The sequence below is a fragment of the Thunnus maccoyii genome, chromosome 7, assembly GCF_910596095.1.
Source record: "Thunnus maccoyii chromosome 7, fThuMac1.1, whole genome shotgun sequence".
Taxonomy (NCBI): Eukaryota; Metazoa; Chordata; class Actinopteri; order Scombriformes; family Scombridae; genus Thunnus; species Thunnus maccoyii.
In genome coordinates this window covers 3352375-3375312 of record NC_056539.1, presented here as the reverse complement: position 1 = coordinate 3375312, position 22938 = coordinate 3352375, and the positions used below count along the sequence as shown (strand labels likewise).

General features: G+C 39.4%; 1 protein-coding gene and 1 long non-coding RNA gene across 6 annotated transcripts in view; one reads left to right on the top strand and one right to left on the bottom strand.

Moving 5' to 3' along the window:
• Positions 1 to 22938, bottom strand: part of LOC121899941 — a 160088-nt gene that overhangs the window by 118202 nt on the left and 18948 nt on the right. The window lies entirely within an intron of this gene.
• Positions 387 to 22938, top strand: part of LOC121899939 (spermatogenesis-associated protein 16-like) — a 117323-nt gene continuing 94771 nt past the window's right edge. Inside the window, exons 1-3 of one of the 5 annotated variants that reach the window (XM_042415723.1) lie at positions 387 to 1488; positions 2607 to 3216; positions 6205 to 6350. In XM_042415723.1, coding sequence (XP_042271657.1) covers positions 1337 to 1488; positions 2607 to 3216; positions 6205 to 6350 — 908 coding nt within the window. In that variant the 5' untranslated portion in view covers positions 387 to 1336. The other 4 variants (XM_042415721.1, XM_042415720.1, XM_042415719.1 and 1 more) reach the window with 4 other exon arrangements.

The following is a 22938-nucleotide window of genomic DNA, read 5'->3' as shown; positions in this document are numbered from 1 at the left end:
GACTTTATTTTTATGTGGGTGCACCTAACAAACTGGCAACTGAGTGTGTTATACACATTCATAGTGCCATTCTAACTTTGGAAGCAAGAAAAACAGCACATTTAAAGTGTAATGGTTTATTGGTGATTTTTGTTTCTATTGTGAAATACATCAAATAATGCAGACTCACACAGCTTAATGTTGACTCAAGTTGTTTTCTTTTTTGTGTATTTCAGCTACACTATCCATCTTAACAGATATCGGAAGGTCTTATAAGGTCTTTAGTTTGACAAACCTTGTATACATTCTGTATGTCTCTATCCTCACCTCCCTTGACACACTCTTAAAGTCATCCATCCCGCCTCTCCTCCATCACCTTCACCTGTCCAAACCAGACATCAAAGAACGACAGTCTGGCTCTCTTGCCTCGTCTTACCTCAGTCTCAATCATCCATTCATCATTCCTTCCATCCCCCCACTCCTGCGGGCTGAGGCTACCCTCAGAGAGCATGCTCAACATCTGTCGCTAAGCTGTTGTCGAGGTGTACAGTCTCTGCGGTTGCCTGCGTGGGCCTCATTATACTGTGTCCTGTATAAACAGGCAGCTGCTGCCGTCCCACCTGGCCATCTCCACTCTGTTGCTATTACAGAGACTGTTAGGCCATTAAAGATTAGTGGAGCACACCAGAGTTCACTCACTAAATAAGAGAGTGGCAGAGACATGCAAATATGAAGTTGGAGTCCTGCCATTAATTTAAAGAACACCTGCCTGCCTGTCTAGCTAGAATATATACACTAATTTTAGTACATGCATGCATTTAGACAATACTCCCAGACATTTCTCTGTACTTTATGCTGTGTCCACTCAAAAGGCCTCAGCTCTAACAGTGGAAGCTTTCCTCAGGGGCTTGGCAAGCTTGGTGAAACCATTCTCACTCTCACTTGGGATTAGGTTATTTCACATGGCAGGCATTTGACTGTGGATAATTAAAATGTTTCTAAGGAGACATCTATCAAATTGGTTGTATGTTCTGTGTAAAAAATTAACAAAATCTAAACATATGTGTTACATGCCTGTAAACTGCCTATTACTGCTTACTGATAAGGGCGTCAGATGAGCAAACGCTTTCAAGTATCATTCTGAAGTGAATGGACCAACAACCTATTTTGTTGTTTAATCTGGACGACTTGTTGTAACTGCCAGTTTGGCTTTGAATTCAGTGGACTAACACCATGAGTGAATGGTTTAACATTTGACAGTAGGAGTCTAAAAATACTCACAAAGAAGAAAATAATAAATAAAGTCTTGATCAAGATAAATGTGTGGAGCATCATTATATAATATGTTGAACATGACATGCAAACTGTAAGTGACTGGTTGTTTCCAGGAGAACTCAAAGGCATCATTGAAAAGAACACAATGAACTTTGGAATGTTTTTCTATAAACAAGGTTGGAGCCAAATTATATTTTTCAAAATTGTCTCAAGTGAAAAGAAAGCAACGCAGAGGTGAGAATATTTTCTAATCATTTAAGGACAAAAGTGATGTGTTGTGTCAATGTCTAAAAGGTGATGCTTTCTTTTTTTTTTTCACTAATCACGATTCACAGTAGTGTCAGTTTACTCAGAATGAATGGGGTAGTACTGTAGTTAACCGTTTCAGGGGATGAACTGCAGTTAAACTGATGGAGGTTATAGGAATGCTTTGCTGTTAAAAGCATTTCAGACATAGCTAGCTGATGGATGACAAAATTTCACTACAGAATCAAGAACAACTTTGACTGGCTTTTTAATGTGCTTTACTGTATTTAACTTTAATATCTGTTTATCCAGTTAGCTATAAAACACATCTAGCCATCTCAATCATCCCACTTTGGGCCTTGTAGTAATTGATAAAAACTCATCTTATGATTATTTCATGAGTTGTCCAAATGTAACAAAATGTTCTTTTTTAACTGTGCAGAAATTGTAATGATTCCGTATTAAGTTATTTCATAATTACCAAGACTTATCAAAATATCACGTGTTACAATGCCACTGGCCATATTTTTGTATTGACAATGGATCAAATGACTATGTGTAATGTGAAAGTGGTCGCTTGTTGTGATTAATCCCAAGAGGATTATGACCAACTCTGTAGAAGCCTTCAGCTCTTAGGAGGTTTTTAGCCTCTTTTAGCAAGTTTTTGGTTTTATGGCTCCAAACTATCTTCCACCTTGTTTTATGCAGCAGTAAACTCTGAAAAGGCTCTGATAAACCCACTGTACACTAGCTGCCCAGCACCAATGCAACAGACAGACAAAGTGAGTGATTAGCTGGTGAACATAGTGGAGCATTTAGCAGCTGAAGAGACAGACAATTTTGTCAGGAGTTAGTGGAGATCAAAACAGAGCTAAAAGAAGAGAGAATATTAGACTTACATTCCCCAGATGGTCATGAACACACTTAATTAATGCTAATGTTGCTCTAAGTGTGTTTATAGGTACTTACAAAGCCTAATTTAAAAAATAAATATAAAAGTTTGGCATGCATTTCAGGGCCCTTGAAACTCCTCTTGGTTATTCAGTGATTCATGATGTTGTCAATTCATTTCATCTGACTTCATGATATGGCTTCCACCCCCTTAGTTCCATAAAGGACAGAAGCACTGAAAATACCAACCTAGAAGTTGACCAAAAAATGAGACGCCACAAGAGGACAGCAGATCCAGAGACAGATCAAAGGGCCAAGTTCTGCCCAGCATCACCCACCACTTCTGTTGAGACTGACAGCACAGAACAAGAGGTTAAAAGGTTGAAGAGGCGGACCAACGTCATCCAAGAAAGAAAGGATGTAAAGAAAGAGCCTATAGATGATGACAAAGGAGGGAAGCAAAATAAGCGCACTCCCGGCAGGAGTAAACTCACCTCCCCTCCTCGCCAGTGGATCTCCGTGAAGAGACTTCTGAATGTGGAAAACAGTTTGGCCTTTGGGATGGAGATGCTACCTGCCTTCAGCAAGTCCTTGTACCCCTCCTACTCTCTCCCAGCCTCTCTTCCCTCCCACACTGCTTCTTCTTTTTCTTCCTCCCTGTCAGTGAGTCAGGTCCATAAATCAAGGGATCAAAGGCATGGACCTAATCTGAGCTTTCTGCCTCCAATTGACCGAGGGCTGTTTGCATTGTTGCGAGACGCCGACTTCTACTGCAGCACAAAGACATACACATTGTCTGTTGGCTCCCTCAATACTGCCCTGCAGGTACGGCTACATCCATACACACTCCCCAAAACCTCTGTAAAACTACTATTATTGTTGATTTATTGTTATTTTTGTTGAGTTTTTATTCATGCACCTCTAGCCAGGGGAAAGAAAAGCAACATCACAATTTACTGGTTGCTGCTCTCTGCTCATTGCTCCCCTTCCCCCTTTAACCCGCTGCTGAGAACTGTTGTGCCTTATCTGCTGTTTTATGCCCCATACTGAAACAGACGAGAACATATGGCTGCAAAATATGACTGCACCCAAGAGGATGTGGCTTATGGCCCAAACTTGAGCAGGCGTAATGAGCCAGGGGCAGTGGTGGAAAGTAACTAAGTACATTTACTCAAATACTGTACTTCAGTACAATTTTGAGGTATTTGTACTTTACATGAGTATTTCCATGTGATGCTACTTTATACTTCCACTCCACTACATTCAGAGGGAAATATTGTACTTTCTACTCCACTACATTTATTTGACAGCTTTAGTTACTTTTCAGATGAAGATTTGACACAATGGATAATATAACAAGCTTTTAAAATACAACACATTGTTAAAGATGAAACCAGTGGTTTCCAACCTTTTTGGCTTTTGACGTCTTATAAAAAGCAGTGTGTAGTCGAGGTCACATGTCAGATGTCTATGAGTTGTTAACAGCTCCACCAAATAGTGATTTTCCCTCTAAACTTCTCACATGCTTTCATTTCAATAAATGTTCAAATGATCCAATATTTCAGCAAAAATCAAAGATTAGAGAAAAAGTCCAAAAACTGAAAACAGATTTGTGTATCAGAACTTAGTTTTGTCTTTTTTCTTCTCCCATTAATCATCTCACCACCCCTCAGATTTATCTGCTGACCCTTTGGAGGGGCCCGACCCCTAGGTTGGGAACCACTGGACTAAACTAGCTAACTGTATATAAAGTAGTGTAAACTAGCTCCACCTCCAGCAGCTATAACAGTAACATGCTGCTCTAACTAATGATGTCATATATAATAATATCAGTCAGAGGGACCAAACCACTACTTTTACTGCAATACTTTAACTACATCAAGCTCATAATACTTAAGTACTTTTACTCAAGTCATATTTTTCATGCAGGACTTTTACTTGTAATGGATTATTTTTACATTGCTGTATAAGTACTTTTACTTCAGTAAATGATCTGAATACTTCTTTCATCACTGGCTAAGAGTGGCCGGACACATTCCATATACTGTACATAGCCTACATCTGCAAGTAAGCAAAAAAGTTTTAGTATAGCACCTTTCACAGAGCAAAGTCACAAAGAGTAAAGAAAGAAAACAAACAATCAAGTCTAAGCAACAGGAAAACATTAAAAACACACAAAATTACAAACACTAGACAGCACAAGGCGAGACAAAGGCCAGTTTGAATAAATGAGTCTTCAGCTGCATATGTCTGCTTATGGATTGTATGTCTATAGGAAGAGCGTTCCACAGTGTCAGAGCCACAACTTCAAAGGCACAATCACCTTTTGTTTTCAGTCAAGCATGAGGGACAACCAGTAAGCCCTGGTCTGAATACTTAAGTGACCTACTGGTAATATAAGGATGGAACATGTACACAGGTGCCTGACCATGCAGGACTCTATATGTGAAAACAAGACAACATTTCTAAGATTAGATTGGACTGCTGAACAAAGGGACCCAATACATTGAGCAACTATCTGAAGCAATGATAAGGACCTCAGTCTTATCTGCGTTTAATTGTAGAAGTTGTTAGCCATCCAGTCTTTCATGGCAGTCAGACAATTGTCAGTACAAATCTTTTTGCCTTGCAAACAGGCTGGCAGGAATTGAAGTGATGTGTATGTGTGGTGTCCAATTGGATCAGTCTGTAAAGCCATTTTCAGTAGCTTGTCCCCAGCATTAAAGGTGCTTTCATACAGCGAGCTGTTGCCATCGTGATCGCAGCCGCCTGCACACTACACCACAGGCTGCTGCGATCCACCTCTGATAGTCCACCAGTAAAATCAGCTCTTGTATTGTTTCTCAAATGCAATTCCCTCACAGTGGTTTCTGTGGTTGCTGTCATCACACAGTGAGTTGTGGTCGCAAGTTGAAAAAGTTAAACCATCATGAATTTCGATGCCTGACCTCAGTGGCTCGGCTGCCGTCGTCTTTACATTGTCTGAAAACACACACACACACACGTTCAGGTTGAACTCCTTATAGTTGTGGGTTTGGCTGTCATCCATCTTCGCTGCTGGTTGATGCCAAATGTAAGCTGAGGCACTTACTACAAATTCACACAACTCGGCTCCCAAAGCATCCCTGATATAATGAGAGGAGCAAGAGCACTTCAGACTGTTCCTGGCAAAATGTGGTCTTTGAATCAGGACCGTCCTTTGGCCGTGATTAACACCGCAAGACTACAAGTACAGCCAAGAATGTATATTGAGAAAGTACCATTACTGTGTAATCGCCTCTTGTGGCCACCGTTCAGTTACAATACACAGTCTCACTTTAAAACGCAGTGTGAGGCAAGTCTTTCATACGGAAACATTTACTCCTGTGTCTTTAAATTCACCATATGCTGACATCAGTCAGACATTCTGATGGCCATGCTCCATTAAGGCTTCAAAAGACAAGACAAAGCCACCACCGATGATAGCAGCAGCCCTTATTTAGATGGCTTAAAGTGAATGCTGTATTAAGCAGTTATAATGCTGCTTATCTTGTTAAAACCCAGACTTTTGTTCTCATTCTGCACCGTCACTCACTGTTTAAACTCAGCCATTGTTTCTGCTTCATTAATAGGCTGAAGGAAAGTATGTTGAGTCCAACTGATCATTCGACCTGATGCCATTTCTGTAATCTCTCTTTCTTAAATATTTGGTATGCTTTATATGTCTGAAAGTATACCACTACTGCTAAAACATATTTAACACCAAACTTTTCCTCCCATTATTACTATATTAGAGTTCTTGTGAGTTCTTCTTTGCACTCTTCCTCGCTCTAGCTCATCTCTAAAGGCCATGTGTTGAACGACATGCAGTGCGCAGACCCTGAGGACATCGACCTTGTGATCAGCTACATCCAGGCGAGGCTGGTGGTCTGCTACCTGAGGATGAAGAAGCCCCAGCTGGCCCTCGAACACGCGCACAGGTCAGAAGCCTCAACGTACCCCTGAACACACACACACATACATACAGCTTAGCCTGTCAAAGACATCTGGCTGACTGTAACTCTCTTTGAAAAAGACAAAACGGGTCTCCAATAGTTACACTGATTGTCACAAAAATTCTCCCCGTGTTGCTCAAGAGAATGAAAATCTAGATGGTAATTTGTCTTATTAATCCTCCCAAACAAATACATTCAACTATTATAATCCAATTTTGTTTTTGTTTTATTCGTTTTGTTTTGCTCTTGCCATCAATTCACAACAAGTGCACTGGTTATGTCTTTGCCTCTGTTTGTTTGTCTGTGTTGATTCTTCCATTAACTTAACTGAATTCTAATTAGACAAAATGTAGGACATTTATTATTATTATTATTTATAGAAATTTCATTTATTGTCCTAAGGGGTGCTACAGTAAGAGGAAAATAACAAAATAACAAGAATTAGAGATTACAGCCACAGCCCCATGAGGAGATAATTCTCATTACACACTGGAAAACAAAACTGTTGGATGAATGAAAAATGAAGAGGCAGCAGCTTACCTTTGCTTAAATCCTGAACAACAGTTGGGCAAAAAAATGGAAAAGTTTGGTCTGAGCATGATGCCAGAAGAAAAGCCATGCTGTTTCCCAAACTGCAGCAGCTGGATTTACTTCATGTAATGTGAGATGGATGGTAGTAATGTGAAAGATTCCCCTGGTTATGGAGTTCACACCATCAGACAATACAAGGTTGCAAATAGGACAATAATTGTAGTTTACACACTGAATGCAGCGATTGAGAGATTGCAGAGAGATTGAGATTTTTTTCCCCACTTACAGCAGTTATGTGCACTATTTTTCAAGCCATTTGAGATAATAGAATACCTCAAAATCTGTACATCGTTTAGGAAAAACATGATAGTTGCTCAGAAAAAAAACATCCTCTAGAGCCTACATCCTATTTTGTATCTAATTCTTCTCCAACTGTCTTCATCATTCTGAAACCATAACTCATTTCCACTCCTGCCACCTAAAAAGAGGCAAACAATGGTCTGATGTTACTATTTTTAAGTTTGTTAAGTATTTTAAGTTACAGCATTACTTATCTTGAAACCTATTTTTGTTATACTATGCTGGAGTAGAGTTCAGAGAATGAATGTTTGGCTGGACCAGCCACAGACCAGGCCTATAACCCCGTTTGCCGTTTGAGTAATTGAGTGCCTCAGTGAGCGATGAAGTTACACCATTGGTCGGCCAACTGGAGTGAGTTGGAGTTTCCTCATTAGCTGTTGCTCTTTCAAAATGAATTATCGCGAGATGATGGAAGCAGAGGACAGCAGTGCAACACAGAGTGATTGTGTTTCCTGCTCCTAGCTCTGACGCTCTCAGCTCTGGTGTTAAATACAGTGAAGTTGGCTAAACTCCTGTTTAAACAGACGCGTACCAACATCTCTACTGTCTCCTCCTCTCCCATCCAATGTGATCGACTCTCCAGCTGACAGCGCTGTCAGCAGCCAGCAGTGCGTTTGGATTTTTTATAACTGAACTAATACTAGGACACAAGCTTTTTATTCCTTTTGATGTTATCACATCATAAACAATGAATAACAGCATTAAAACACGAGTCTTGCAGGTAAAACATGCAACTCATGTAGCTGTTATATCAGTTTAGTGTTGGACGGCTGCTCTGAGGCCGCTTGATTTAACTGTAACTGGGCGGTGATGTGCCTCCTGAATTTACACCCACAATTCTGTCAAAACTTTCATATTCAATTTCAAACGCAGCCTCCATGATCATCGACTGAGAAAGAGGCAGGAAAAAGGCGCATAGAGGTTTGAGGGAGAGCGCACAGTTAAAACACCACAAATAAAACACTCAATGTAGAGTAAAAAATGAGACACATCCACAGATAGAAACAGATGAAAGAGCAGGGGGAGTTAGAATAATTAATACTAAAATTAAAATAAATTCTCTTTCGAATCAAATATCCCAAGATATGACTGGAAAATAATGTTCTTGCAACTGCATTTATAACCTTTTTTTTTACTCAATCATAGCTTAACCATGTCATGTGATGCTACTTCAGCACACTTTACCAGCAAATATTACTGGGACCACTACAGAAAATTGCAGATGAACATGTCCAGGAACTCACATTATGGACACTACTGACTATCCCTGTAACAAACTGGCCACAGTTTCACACATTGACCATACACGGTCCAGCCGTATACTTGGTTTTACGTGGTCTTGTTAGCTTACAAATCTGCTACATTTGAATCCATGCCATAATAATCTGGACTGCTCTAATTGCAAATCAAGGATACCCAATAATGCCAAGTAAATGTGGTCTTCAATATTCTGAATTGAATATTAGGCCAACAGAAGAACATTTACTGTAATTATATTAGATTTCCTTGGGGAATAGCACAGTAGGATAAACAGCATGGGCATAAATTATTATTTGATCTACTCCTGGTCACTTTGTTCTCTTTCCCTCCTCTATTCTTTTTAACTTCTGTGTAACAACCCAAAGTTTCAAGTTTCTTTAAACTTCATCTGTTGAACTTTTTTTCCTTATATTTTATGCACATAACTATTTTGATTCAGTATTGGTATCTGACCACTGGCAAAAATCAGGTGACCTACATGCAGTACTGTGTCGACACTGATGGAGGACTGAAGTTGCTGCTGCTGCACTGCTGATGATTTGCTTTTACTATGCTGCCCATGTAGACACAGTGTACTCCTGATCTACTATGAATCCTCCGTTCAGTCAGTCAATAGCCAAACTTCTTGCAGATTGGATATACAGTGGATTTGTCCCTGCAATGCATGTTGATAATCAGACTGAATGGCCATTTCGTTTCACTTCATGCATTTTGCCTGATATTGTGTACATTATCTTATTTTTGTGGATGTTTTGTTTGATCCTAACCAATCAGGAGTGAGTAAAATATCTGTTACACATTATTTTCAGTCTACCCAGAAGTTGCAGTAGCTTCTGCTAGGAGCAGTTAACTTAGAGTTTTTCACATTGATCACAGAAATATGCCACTTTAAGAGTTGTTATTTCTGTAACAACCTGTACAGTTGTGTATGAACCTGTTATAAGAACTGTCATTTGAATGAAAGTTAAGCCAAACAAGTTTTCTTGCTAATGGGTTTGCTTCCGCGTTGTGTGGCCCATCGCACTTCAACATTAGTGTTACAAATATAAAACAATAATTGGACCATGTTTGATGTTTCCTTTCAGTAGGTGTCTTTTATGTCTATGAAGAAAATACATTTTAGGCCTCAGGGGATTCTTTTGGAGTTGCCAGAAGGATGAATTTTCAGCAAGACTGAGTGGTGATGTAGTATCCAGCTCTTTTAATACATTCATGATGTAGTTAGGTCACTAGTTTATTAATCCTACTTACTAATTCTGATTGGTGGACTGTCTCTCCGAGCGTAAGCAGCCATCAATGAGGACAGTGTCTTTCGGCATCAGTTGCAAGCATGCTAAGGTTAGCATACAGCTGAGGCTAGCAGGCATGTGGTCATTAGTTTTAGAGTCAGCATGAGATGAAGTGTTGGACAAGCGAACAGTTAAAGCTTTACGGCTGATTAGACTAAAACTACTAGAAACTAAAACTAGTGGTTTACTCTGTTTATAATATTTAGTCAGTGCACTATCTGCTAATATCTATGTAGAAAGCTTTCACACATAAAGGCAGTCCAGAATTGGTACAGGGTGAGATGTTGTGTTTAATGCAATACAGTATATAATTTATTGTTAAAAATAGCAAATGAAAAATAGCAGAGAATGGCCTGTTTACCTTCTTCCTCCAATCATTAATATTCACATTCACTCAGCTGGCCTGAAGCTAACCAGCAGTTTTCCATCCCTATATTTGTGAAAATGAGAATTCACACACACAGTTAGAGCTGCAGAGTCAAACAGACTAGTTTGGTGTCTCTTGTGATTGGTTCACTTGCTCTACATGAAAGCACATTTGGAAAACTCTCACCTACTTCTCGTCTGCTTGACCCGTGAATCTTTTGCTTGTGATAATCAAAGGCAGATTCCACCTGGGTTTCACTAGGGTTTGACGGAGGAAGATTCAACATATCTACAGAATAGATTTTTTTTGTAGAATAACAACTCTGTGTGCTGCTCACAAGTCACCCTGACACAGAAGATTACCTGTGAAATTCAGCTTGAACTGCATGTGTGAAAGAGGCTAATATAATGGTAGGAACCATGGGATAAAACCACATATACAATAAGACATACCTAACACCTGCCTGCTCCAGCTCCTACACAAATAAAATAAAAATGGAAGTGAGTTTAGTTTGCCACAACTTTAAGCTAGAAGCACTCACTCTTAAAACAACTAGGCCTTTTTTTAAGTGCCAGTTCATTGAAATCAATATATTAGCAGCTGAAGACAAATATTCAAACATGGTAGGAAGTCCAAAATACAGATGAAAAAATATGAGAGATAATGGGATGGATTAGGATAATGAATGGGCCAAAAGAAATTACACCCACCTTTCCCACAGGGGAATTGTACAGTAGGGGGAGAGGGGTGGTGACACTAACAACGTCGCACTAACAACAACAGTCACTTCCAGGTAGATAACTGGCAGTTGATTTGAATTGTGGAGATATGTGAAATTGGAAAACTTGTTTATTTCTGTTGTCATTTTCAGCCGTAACTGTAACGTTTGAATATATATAGTTAAACATGGTGGTCCCACCAATCTGATGTTTCTGCTGGCTTATTTTATGTACTGTGTTGCTTTGATAATGTCCGCAGAAGACTTTTGTGTTGTGTTTCTTTTATGTTTGTGAAATTGGATTGAACTGAACTGGTTTGGGGTTGTGGGGAAAACAAAACAGACTCTTTACTGAGTGGATTGAACTCTGAGACTGTAGGGCGACTTACACACTCACACACACTGAAAAAACCAAACCCTTCTCCACTCTTTATCATTACCCAGCACCTATGGGGCCAGAACAGCGACAGTTAAATTTGTCATTGAAAACAAAACCTGAACCGAAAAAGGAAACATTGGCATGGGTGTTAATGTTACAACATTCTTCAGCTGCTAAATGCTCCGCTATGCTCATCAGTTAGTCTTTATACCAAACATGCTGTCTGACCTGACCATAAATGTAATGAATGATACTCTCCACATGCTGTATGTGTTATATCTGTTACAGCACATTATACACAGGATGTATTTGTAGAAGCTCTGCTGGTTGGATTCCTCTGTTAAAGAACAGACAACAAAGCAGTTTGTCGTGAGATTTACTTCCATCCATTGTCTGGTGAAGCCATCTTTCAAGTGAATTTCAAGTTTTTCTTGATGGATGAGACAACTCTGTGGCTCTGATGCCAACTGGTTGAGTTTGTGTGGGGTTAAGCTCAGAAGCAGCTGCTCCAGATGCTCAACATCACTTCACTCTGCAGAGCTTTGCATGTACGCAACAGGGCTTGGCCATACTTGGCTTACAAGAAAACATAATTGGAATGCTCTGAATTTGAATATTCGGGAACAGCATGAATGATTTTGATATTTGTGCATTGTTTGGGGTATGAATTTTGCATTGGAGTAACGTTTATTACAGTGGTGTTGATGTAAATGATGCAAAACAAAAGTAAAAATCAGAAAACGAGTGGGAAGAAAAAGAGAAACTGTAACACCTGTCTGGCTCAGAAAGAGTAAGTAAGATAAAGAAAATGAGGTCAAAACAATCTAGCAACGCATATTAGTATGTCCTGCACTCTTTTGGACTTGCCTTCATACTCAGAAACCTGAAAAAGTCAAAAGTTTGGTATGTTCAGAGGTCCAAACCCAGGTGCACAGAGGCAACACAACACTCAAACTTCCCAGCTCCAATACTGACACTTTAACATTGCTAACTGCAGGCAGGATATTAACTATAGTGAATGTTAGCGAATGCAGACAACATATGCTTTGATAGTAACTTTGAACAGACCAAAGTGTGATTATTGTAGTGATGGTATTGATGTTGAGCTGTGAATTCTTCCGCACAACTGAACTAGATTTGTTCCAGGAAATGGAATAAAAACAACATCCAGTTGATCAGCAGACACATCTTTTGACCGTCCTCAAAGTGTCTTTATAGTTTGTCACAGCATACAGTTTAATATAACTCTAGGCTCAAGGCAGCCAAAACAGAGAGATTTGTGCTTAGCTGTGATTAGTGCATTTAATAAAAGAGGCAGACTTTGGAGTCTGTCAGTTGAGTTGAGATGTGGTCACTGTGAAGGCCATAACATATGAATCGGATATGATTCATTTTTATACTCATCAAACCATTCAGTGAGCCCTCACATCCTGCTTTTGTTCTGTTTCTCCATCCATATATTCAGATATTGCCTTAAATTTGTCACCTGTCTGTGTTAGGGGTGTGCCTGAATACAAATACGTTATTCGGCAAAGCACAAATAGTGCTTTTTTTTTTTTTTTTAACAAATATTTGTTTCATACAAATATTTTAAAAATTATTCGTTTACAGGAAGAAAAAAAACACCATGTCAAATACCACCTCCTTTCCACAAAGTTAAGATGTAAAAAATAGGCAATAAATGAAAAGTGCAAAGCAAGAATCACCTTTGAAGTTCTTCCCTACACGTTACATAGTGCGCTGTCTCTGTGTTATGGGTGTATAAATAAATCTGAGGTCGGTCTGTGATGAGGTGATGAGTAAAGTTTTAGCTCAGTAGTCAGCACAGTCGTCTAGGGGGACCTCGTTCGTAAGGTAGTTTATTCATGAACACTTATTGTAACACTTTAATTTTCTAAAATTAAAAGCGTAACTTTTATTTAAATACAAATAATTTTGCTGCCTCAACAAATACAGATACAAATACAAATACTGGGCCTTCTGCACGTCCCTAGTCTGTGTACAGTTCATAAAAACACGATGTCAGAAAACTGGGATTGAAAAGCGTCATATCTCCTGAACTTGATGAGAGCTTTGCAATGAGGAAAATCAATTAGCAACTCTCCATTCCCTGAGCAGCCGCTGTTGAAGTGCCTTCAGAAAGGCACTGAACCCAGAGTGCACTAGTGCAGCTCTGTGGTTGTACTGGGCAGCTCCCACTGTGAGCATGAAGCAGGGTCTAACTACAAAAAGACGGTGGAAGTGTCTGTTGTGGCTGGTTAGTTCAGATTGTTTTCTTGACCTTGTCTTGCAGATAGAGCACTCAATTAGCAGCAGTGCACTCATTTCTCTCTATATCCTCAGCTCTCCCTCCTGTTAACTCTTCTTCTTCTGTTCCTGCATCTCTCCCTGCTCTTCATCGACCCTCAATTGACTTCTGCATCCTCATATTCTTCCCTTTTGTTTTTTTTCTTCTCTCTACCGTCTACTTCTCTATCTTTACCTCATCTTCATCTGTTATCCTCTCTTCTTTTAGTCTCCTTTCCTCTTCTTCTCTTTTGTGTTGTCCTGCCCTCTCCATCCTCCTTCATCTTCCTCTACTAACTTTCTCATCCTCCTCATCACTCCCATTCACTCATTTTAACTTCCTGTGGCTCTTGCCTTCTATGTCAGCCTTAAGTAGAGCAAATGATTCAACGAAATTTAGCCTCTCTCTCTCTCTCTCTCTCTCTCTCTCTGAAAGTGCATGCTGGGAGTGAGCGTGGTGGCTGAGAGTGTTTGGAGTGTGTGAGTTTGAGTTTTCTAACTCTTTTTGCTTGTTTTTTTGTCTTTTTCTCTGTGTTGATGTGTTTATGCTTTATTGTTCTGAATATAAGTGTTCTGATAGAGTAGTTTTGTTGTTTTTTTCCAGTGGCAGAGGCCACCGGTGGAGCCACTCATCATGGCTGCAGGTGGTGACTTTGATTTAGACAAACTGACTCACCAGCATGTGATAAAACTTTTGCCGGCGGTCAGCTGTTCAGTGGAGGAGTGTGGTCTAGCAGCGGGTAAAGTTGTGGGATATGGAAGTGTTAAATCTGCCTGAGGGATGAACAGCTCTGTCGTGATCTTTCTTGACAGCATTGAAAAAAATGAATCGAGTGCTTGAAAGAGGAGTTGTGATTCAGGGTACTTTCACCCCTGTATTATCACTAGTTATTCCTGCAAAGAAAATCATTATTTCTAATCTGCCCCCGTTTATAAGAAATTCGATGTTGGAAAAAGTGGCCAGGTACACACAATTGGTGTCCCCCTCCGCTGCAAATCTCTTCTTTTGACACATGTCATGTCTCCTAGATGACAGGTTCACATGATTCGGAAAAAAAAAAATGACAAGGAGCTTAATTTGGCTTTCTGGTTCAAAGTTGAGGACTTTGATTATGTTGTTCATGTCACTTCAGAGACAATGAAGTGTTTCAGGCAACTTTATCCCAAATATGTGTGACATAAGGCTGGGTTCTTAAAACAATAAATGATGCAAGAGATGATGTAAAAAGAGCTTCCCTTTATAGTTTGATTAATGCAAAAAAAGAGGTTCTTTTCTTCAGGAAACCCACAGTATTGCTGATAACTGAACTGAATGGAAGAGGGATGGAGTGGGGAGGTTTTCTTAAGCCATAAGAGCAGTAACAGTGGTGGAGTTTTATTTTACAGGGATTTTTTTTTACCTGTTTTCCTGTCGGTTGTTGAAAATAAGTAAAAAGTAAAAATGGTGTTTGTAAATGTCTATGCTCCAACTGTAGGAACAGAGAGATTATTTTTCTTGGATGTGTTGAACAGTGATATTAATAATGGCAGCAGTGAGGAATATCTGTTTCTAGATGGTGACTTCAACTATACAGAAATGTTTGTTTTAGACAGAAACCATCAGGAACCACGTGCAGCTTCTAGGAGTCGTCTTATAAAGTCAGTTGAGACGTATGAGTCGTGTGACATATTTTTATCAGAACAAATGACAGCACACGTAGATTTACAGCAAAGATAATTCTATGTCTGTGGCAAGACTTGATAGGTTTTATTGTTTCAAACAGCAGGTTAATGTACTCAAAGGTTGTTCCATAATTCCAGTTGTTATATTCTCTTGTACAGCGTTCAATTTTTATAAAAAAATGTGAAATGTAACAGTGCTTACTGGCATTTTAATGTGGTTCTTCTGTCTGATAATGCTTTTACGAATGCTTTTGAATTCTTTTGCAACAAGTACAGAAAAACCAGGTCTGAGTACAGTTCGCTGCAACAACAGACATGGCCAGGTCTATGACAGCTCTGGAGAGAGAAATATTGGAGCTGTACTCCACAGGAAAAAGAGAACATATTAAAGAGGTTGTTGAGTTTTTCTTCTCAAGGTGCTCTGGCCCAATCTCAATTTCAACATGTTTCTAAAGTGGACACTCCTTCTCACTTCTTCTTCTGTCTGGAACGTAAAAATAGGCAGAAGAGGCTCATGCATTCCCTGCGGTCTGACACCAGGCAGCTGCTGCAGGAGTCTGCTGTGAGATTTGTCAGTGTCGCCTTCTACAAGAAGCTTTTTAAAAGAGAGTTTCAGGAGAAGCCAGAGGTGATGCAGTCTTTTCATGAGGGCCTACCAAAGGTTACTGTGGAGGCCAGTGCAGAGCTGCAGGTGCAGATCTCTGCTCAGGAGCTGCATGCAGCGTTGCAGAGTCTGGAGAGCGGCAAGGCCCCAGGGATAGATGGACTACCTGAAGACTTTTATAAGACTTTCTGGCCTGTGATTGGTGAAGACCTCTTAAGTGTTGTCAGAGACTGAGTAAGGGGCAGCTGCCTCTGAGCTGCAGGAGGCTGGTTCTCACCCTTCTCCCCAAAAAGGGCGGATTTGCAGGAAATTAAGAACTGGAGGCCAGGGCTCTGCTTTGTACAGACTATAAACTTCTGTCCAAGGTGTTGGCCACTAGACTGAGGAAAGTGATGGAGCAGGTCATTCACTGACCAGACCTACTGTGTACCCAGCAGGCTGATATCTGACAACATTATTCTGATTCAGAACATTTTGGACCTCTCCAGTTCACTGGGCTGTGAGCTAGTCTGATTTCTATAGATCAAGAAAGAGCTTTTGACCGTGGCAAACATTAGAAGCTTTTGGGTTCAACTCTGGTCTCATAGCCAAGATCCAGGTCTTGTAAATTGACATTGAGAGTGTACTAAAGATTAGCAGTATTTGAGTGCTCCTTTTAAAATTGAGAGGGGAATCAGACAGGGCTGCTCCCTGTCTGGCATGTTATACTCTCTGGCTATAGAGCCTCTCTTGCACAGGTTGAGGACAGATCTCTCTGGTATTCATCTCCCTGGTTGTAAAAATGTCTTCAAATTGTCTGCCTATGCTGATGATGTCATTGTTCTTGTAAATAAGCAGCATAATATTGATGTTTTAGTTAAAAATGTTAATAATTTTGGCTTGATCTCATCTGCAAGAGTTAACTGGGGAAAAAGTGAAGCATTAATGGTTGGCAATGGGTTAAGTAGGAAACTAATTTTACCCGGTGGGCTAGCATGGAATAAAGCAGGGATTAAATATCTTGGTCTGTATCTTGGGAATGAATCTTTAATTTGTAAAAACTGGGAATACATGTTGGAAAAAGTTGAAGGAAGATTAAAAAATGGAAATGGATTTTACCCAAACTGTATTTTAAAGGTTTTATTTTAATAATAAACAACTTGGTATCATCTGTGTTATGTCATCATTTGTCATGTAACAAATCTGCTGGCCAAAGTGCAAACAGTGATTGTGAACTTTTTCGGGGATCACTTCCACTGGATCCCACAGAGTGTGTTGTTCTCGCCTAAAGAGGAAGGAGGTCATTGACTCTGGCCAGCAGGAGCGCTGCTTTTCATCTCCAGTTTATCCAGATATTTCTCACTAGTCCTACAGACCTGGTCTGGAGACCCATAGCTGAAACCATACTGGGTCAGTGTGGTGGTTTGGGACTGGCTGTGTCTTTGTCTTTCATGGATTTTGAGAAATCACAACCAGGATGATCTTCCAAGGTTTTATCATGGTTTGCTCACAGTGTGGGGGATTTTCCACAGATTCTGGAGAGGTGTGACTCACTGTTTTGGCTCTTAAAGGAGCCAGTGGTGTATGGGACTCATTTTAATACCACACATGCAACAGAATCCTCTGCTCGGCACGGATCATGACATCTGGGACATGTGGTTAAAATGTCTGGACTGTACCCGGATAACGCAGCAGCTCTGATTTCTCACTTGGGAGTCAGATCTGTCAGATTCATCAGTCACATGCTCAGTAACTGGAAACATCAGCTGAAACACCATGAGAACAATTCCTGTTAGTTGCATACTGTGATGGATACGTTCACCCTGATGGTGATGATCCCATTCCTGTTCTGAAAATTGTGCCTGATTTTAAAAGCATACTGGGTGTCTGTTAGAGTTCAGCGAGTCATTTGAAAATAGGTTCAATATCTTGGCAGAAAAAAACAATGTAGAGAATGATGGTCAAAGTGTTGAACAAGAGTAAAGTGAGTGGTGGGACTGACGCTCTGTGGAGAGCTCATTTAGCTCTGAGTGATGAGGTGAAGCCTCTGTGAAGATTACCGTACAAATGGCGACTTACAGCGGAGAGTTTTACACGGGATTGTGTCTGTCAATACTTTTGTTTCCACTATAAATCCAAATGTTAATGATAATTGCCCTTTTTGCACTCAGAGAGAAACTGTTTAACACTGTTTCCTGGACTGCTGCAGACTATGTTCCTCGTTTCATCTGTTAGAAAAGATCTTCAGGATGTTTGGAGAGGTATTTTCTCAGCATGTGTTTATTAAGAAGAAGATTAAGAGTGTTTGAAAAATTCAAAAAAAAAAATCTATGTGTGTGTGTGTGTGTTTGTTGCAGTCGTAAGTGGACAGTCAGGCTGTCATGTGTGTTTGTTTTCCTCTTGGAAAAGGAAAGCTGAGAGAGTTACAGAAATAGACAGAAGACAATACAGCGAAGTGCAGCCATTAAGGTTTTCAGAAGCAGCTCTTAAGTTAAGTATGAGATGACAAACCACCACCACTGTAGAGTAAAGCTGGCAAACACCCACTGTGCTATTTGCTAAATAGTCTGCCTGCCTTTTTGGCTGACATAAAGTGTATTTATTCAAAGCAGGCGGGCTATTCTCACTTCTTAAAAACTTCTATTAAATCTCATGTTTTATCCATTTAACATGATATAATACTCCAAAACATGTCAAATAATACACTGAAAAAACACTTTGGGTAAGCGCTGCCCTGTTCATATAATTTTCTTCCAGTGTAAAATATGAAGGTATATTTGTAGCTAGGTTGCTAATGTCCTGTTCCAAGAAAATATTATTATTCACATATGAAACTGTTCATGTCTCATGGGGAAACTAAATCTACTTCAGATATGGTCCAAGTACTCTGATCCAATGCTTATATTTCCAATACACAAGAGACATTAAGAGAGTTAATCTCCAGATAAAAGCAAATGCTTATGTATCCTTATTATTTATGTAGAGAAGAATTATTATATGCAGTCTATTGTATATAGAAATAAATCCAAATTATAAACCAATGTTTCTGAGTAAATCCCAGATAAGCCCAAAACTCTGCATGATGAATGTCAAGGATAAAGGCATAGGTTTGGTTTTAACATTGTTGGGGACATTTGTTGATAAATGACCAATATGCACACATGAGTATAAATGCATTTGTCATATTTACATGTACATAGAGACACATAACTACACACCCATAAAGTCCTATGCTACTATCTGGGCCAAAGCAGTGCTGCAGCCAGTATTGTAACCAAAATCACTACACTGACAAATTAGAATGCAACAATGAAGACGTTACAGTAATCATAACAAACACAAGATTATGTCTTTGTATATTATTATTTATATTGTAACAATATTGTAATATAATTTATTTTGATTATTTGATGCAGTTTGATCCTACAATAAGCTACAATATTTGAAGAGTATTGTCTGGAAGAAAACACAGACCACATTTCTCCAACTGTCATAATAATAATTCCTGTCATAAATTCTTCATGTAGTAAATAAAAGAAGAATCACTAGTATGTATACTAGTGTGGGCAGTGAAACCAACAGTGGCACTACACAGGTCAATAGTCACATAGATGATGATACGGTGAATGAAAGCAGGAGTAGACAACCAGTCCTCACACCTAAATGACTAAATAGATGAACGAGTAGCAGGCAAAACAGTTCCTGCTTGTGCTGTAGCTTGAAAAGTGAAAATAAAGAGCTTAACTGTGAGCTGCGAGTCAGTTTCCACTTCTTGTCAGCTGCCACCGTGCCCATGAGCAGAGCATTTCAACCTCCTCAGAAGGGATGTCATGCGCACAGCCAGTTAGTATTCAGTTGATAGACAGAGTGGAGCTTTTGTTGTGTGTTTACTACGATAGCTCAGAGCCTTTTTGATGAAGGAACACTATTATTGCCGGCTCACATTTCCATAATGCTCCATGTATTCGCTTCTCCGCTGGAATCCAATAGCAACTGAATCTGCCCCTTAGGAAATATTTTTTATCCAAATGATATTGAAAGCTGTTTCTTCTCCCTCCTCCGCCCTCTAGCACCAATCGAAAGCGAAGGAGGAAGTATCAGACTTGTGTGTCGGGGTGTTTTTGAGTGGATGGATTTCAAAACAAGCTCCGGTCGTGTTCATACTGACGGTCAAATTTGCAAATACATCAGCCTCCCTTTACCCTCACCCTCAATCTATTCCCTCTCCGACAAGTTGGCATTATTTCATCTCTGCCTTGTTAGCTGTGAGAAGACGGGGAGAGAGACCGTGTTCAGTCAGTTCCTAGCAGTGGCGAGCTTGGCCTACCTGGGGCTCTGAGCAAACTTCTGCTGAGGTCCCGGTTTGACCCGCAGAAAACACATCTCACACAATCACGACAACGCTGGAGAACACTGCCACCGCTGCCTGGACCGAAGCTGAGGCTGTCTCAATGCTGCCTCATTATCCAACAGTTCCTCTGCTGGAAAACCTAAACTGATTATACATCATAACAGAAAAAAAATGCATTAGCATGTGGTCCATTCAAACTGCCCTTCTCAGATTCCCTTTAATGATTTAACTGTAAGGAACAGCATATGCTAACACTACTTTATACAACAGCTTGGCTGATTGGCATTGTGCCCATTCACTCCAAGTTCCAAGTGTTAGCAAGTTCATGTTGGACTAGAACTCATAGAAATAAATAAACTGCTTGCGTTCAGATATCTAAAAGATGGCAGAGTCGCAAGATAAATATGATATGAAGAGTCACAGGAAGAGGAGGGCAAGCAGAAAAAAATGCATTTTTAATAGATAAAGTTCTGTCTCTACTTCTTTTCTTCCTCTGGATTACAATATTGGATAATTTAACTTCTTCCAGACTATAAAATTATTTAAACAAAGCAAGGCAAATCAGTCTTTGAACTGAAGCTGCTCACAAGGGGTTGTGTGTGTTAGAAAGTTATTTAAATGGTGTTGTGGTTTTACCTCACAGAGAACTGAATCTAGCAGGCAAACAACCTAAATGCAACCAAACCTCTCCTGTCATAATTACTATGACTGCTGGAAGGCGCTGTCACTTAACATAAACCACGTAAAGAATATTTTTCCTGTGAGGACAGGTCAGATATGTAAAAGATGCCTAAATACAAATACCATGCATATGCCATTTCCTTCAAATAAACATGTTTCTCTACAGTAAGCTACAGCTTATATGATAAGATGAAGAGGAACAAGGGATGAGAGATGGAACCTAAAAAATGAAGTATTGTTCAGGTAGCCTGATTTACCATTTTTTTGCAACCTACTCAGTGATTTGAAACCACAATAACAGGTGCATTTCAATCTAATTTTGATTAATTTGTGTTATGAATTGTTTTCATTCATCTATGAGGCATTATTTTGATTTCCTGTGTGTATTTTTAATCTATCTTGTATTGTGCAGCACAGTGTTTTGATAGTGGTACCATAAACTTAACTACTAATTACTTTTTTGATGTTTAATAACGATGATTGAGATGTCACTACTGATGATGGTTTACTGGTAAATGTGATGGATTAATGATACGGGTGCTAAAGATGTTGTGTGAACACAGAGTTTTATGCTGCGTGTATCATGGCTCCAGTTGAGCTACATCTCCCTTAGCTCTCCAACCAGGTTTCTATAAAGACAGACAATGGAGGGAGACAGGGTTAACATGAGTGTTACCTCTGTTGCTGTGATAGAGCCATATTGTCACTATTGATTGCCACAGCAGCTTTACAACATGGTCGAAATATTCTAACAACCCAACAGCTAGTATTCACTGGTTCAGTGAAGGAAGCCATTTTCTTGGGTGTCATAGCGCCAAATTTAATGCCATTTATTCCAGCTGAGATGAAATAGCATCACTAGCAACACTCTCATGTTAACCCATTGTGAACAACCTCTGGACACGTCTCAGTGCAGTGGTGCAGCTCAGATGATTATATATATATATATATATATATATATATATATATATATATATATATATATATATATATATGTGTGTGTGTGTGTGTGTGTAGTGGATGGAGGCATTAATTATTAGTGGACTTTGCTACAGGAGACGGCTGTTTCCAATTTCCAATTTCCAACCTCTAGTTGAGACAGATTTTTTTTAAAACCGTGACCACAATCGTTCCTTAACCTTAACCCCATGGTTATTATTGTAGCCATGACGATGAAGGTCACCTTGCTTAAATAAGTAGTAACTTTAACCCACACCAAATGTTTCTCTAACCTTAACAAAGTGATAATTTAACCCAAAACATGATCTTTCCTTAAACCTAAGGAGTGCATGATTCAGGAAATCTCACAATTTGATTTGATTCCGATTCTTGGGATCATGATTCAATTCACAATCAATTCGCGATTCAAAATCAATTCTCAATACATTCATAGATTTGATTCTAGATTGATGTTTTGAGTCACTCTCTCCATTTGACTGCAGTAAACACTTTTATAGGTCTCAAAAAAGATCAGACTGAATCAAATGTAAACATTTGCTACTCAAAGTCAATCTGAGTAAGATTTATGTTCTTTTAGTTTGCTCAGTCAATAAGAAACCAAAGCAGCCCTGAGACAAAGGGTCAAATGAATACCTAATACAAAAATAAAAATGATTACAAAGATAAACTGCTAAGTGTAAAACTTCAAATAATAACTTAAATTCATACTTCAAATGATAAAATCAAATAAACAATAACTGCCTGCTACATTTAGCTGAAAAGTGCAAACAAGAAAATTGATCAAATTGGTCAAATTGATCACTATAAGCCGATGATTATTTTGACCAATTTTCTTTCTTTTTCTTAATTTCAAAATACAGAACAGCTGTTTAAACGCTTGTTTCGCTGCTGCATCTTGTTGGCTCGTTTTTGGCAGTTTGTCATAAACTTCAAGGAGACTATGTTTTTCACTGAGATAAAATGACTTTCTCATTCCCGTCCTCAGGTAACCAGCTGGCAGGCTGACGGGTTGTGCGTTTAGGCTGTGGGGGAGGAGGGCTGCAGGGGCCGCAGTGAAAAAGTTGAACCAGAACCAACTTTTGGAGAAACGCAACCTGTAACGCTGTACAACCTGCCATATGACAAAAACATTACTAGGAAGAGGGG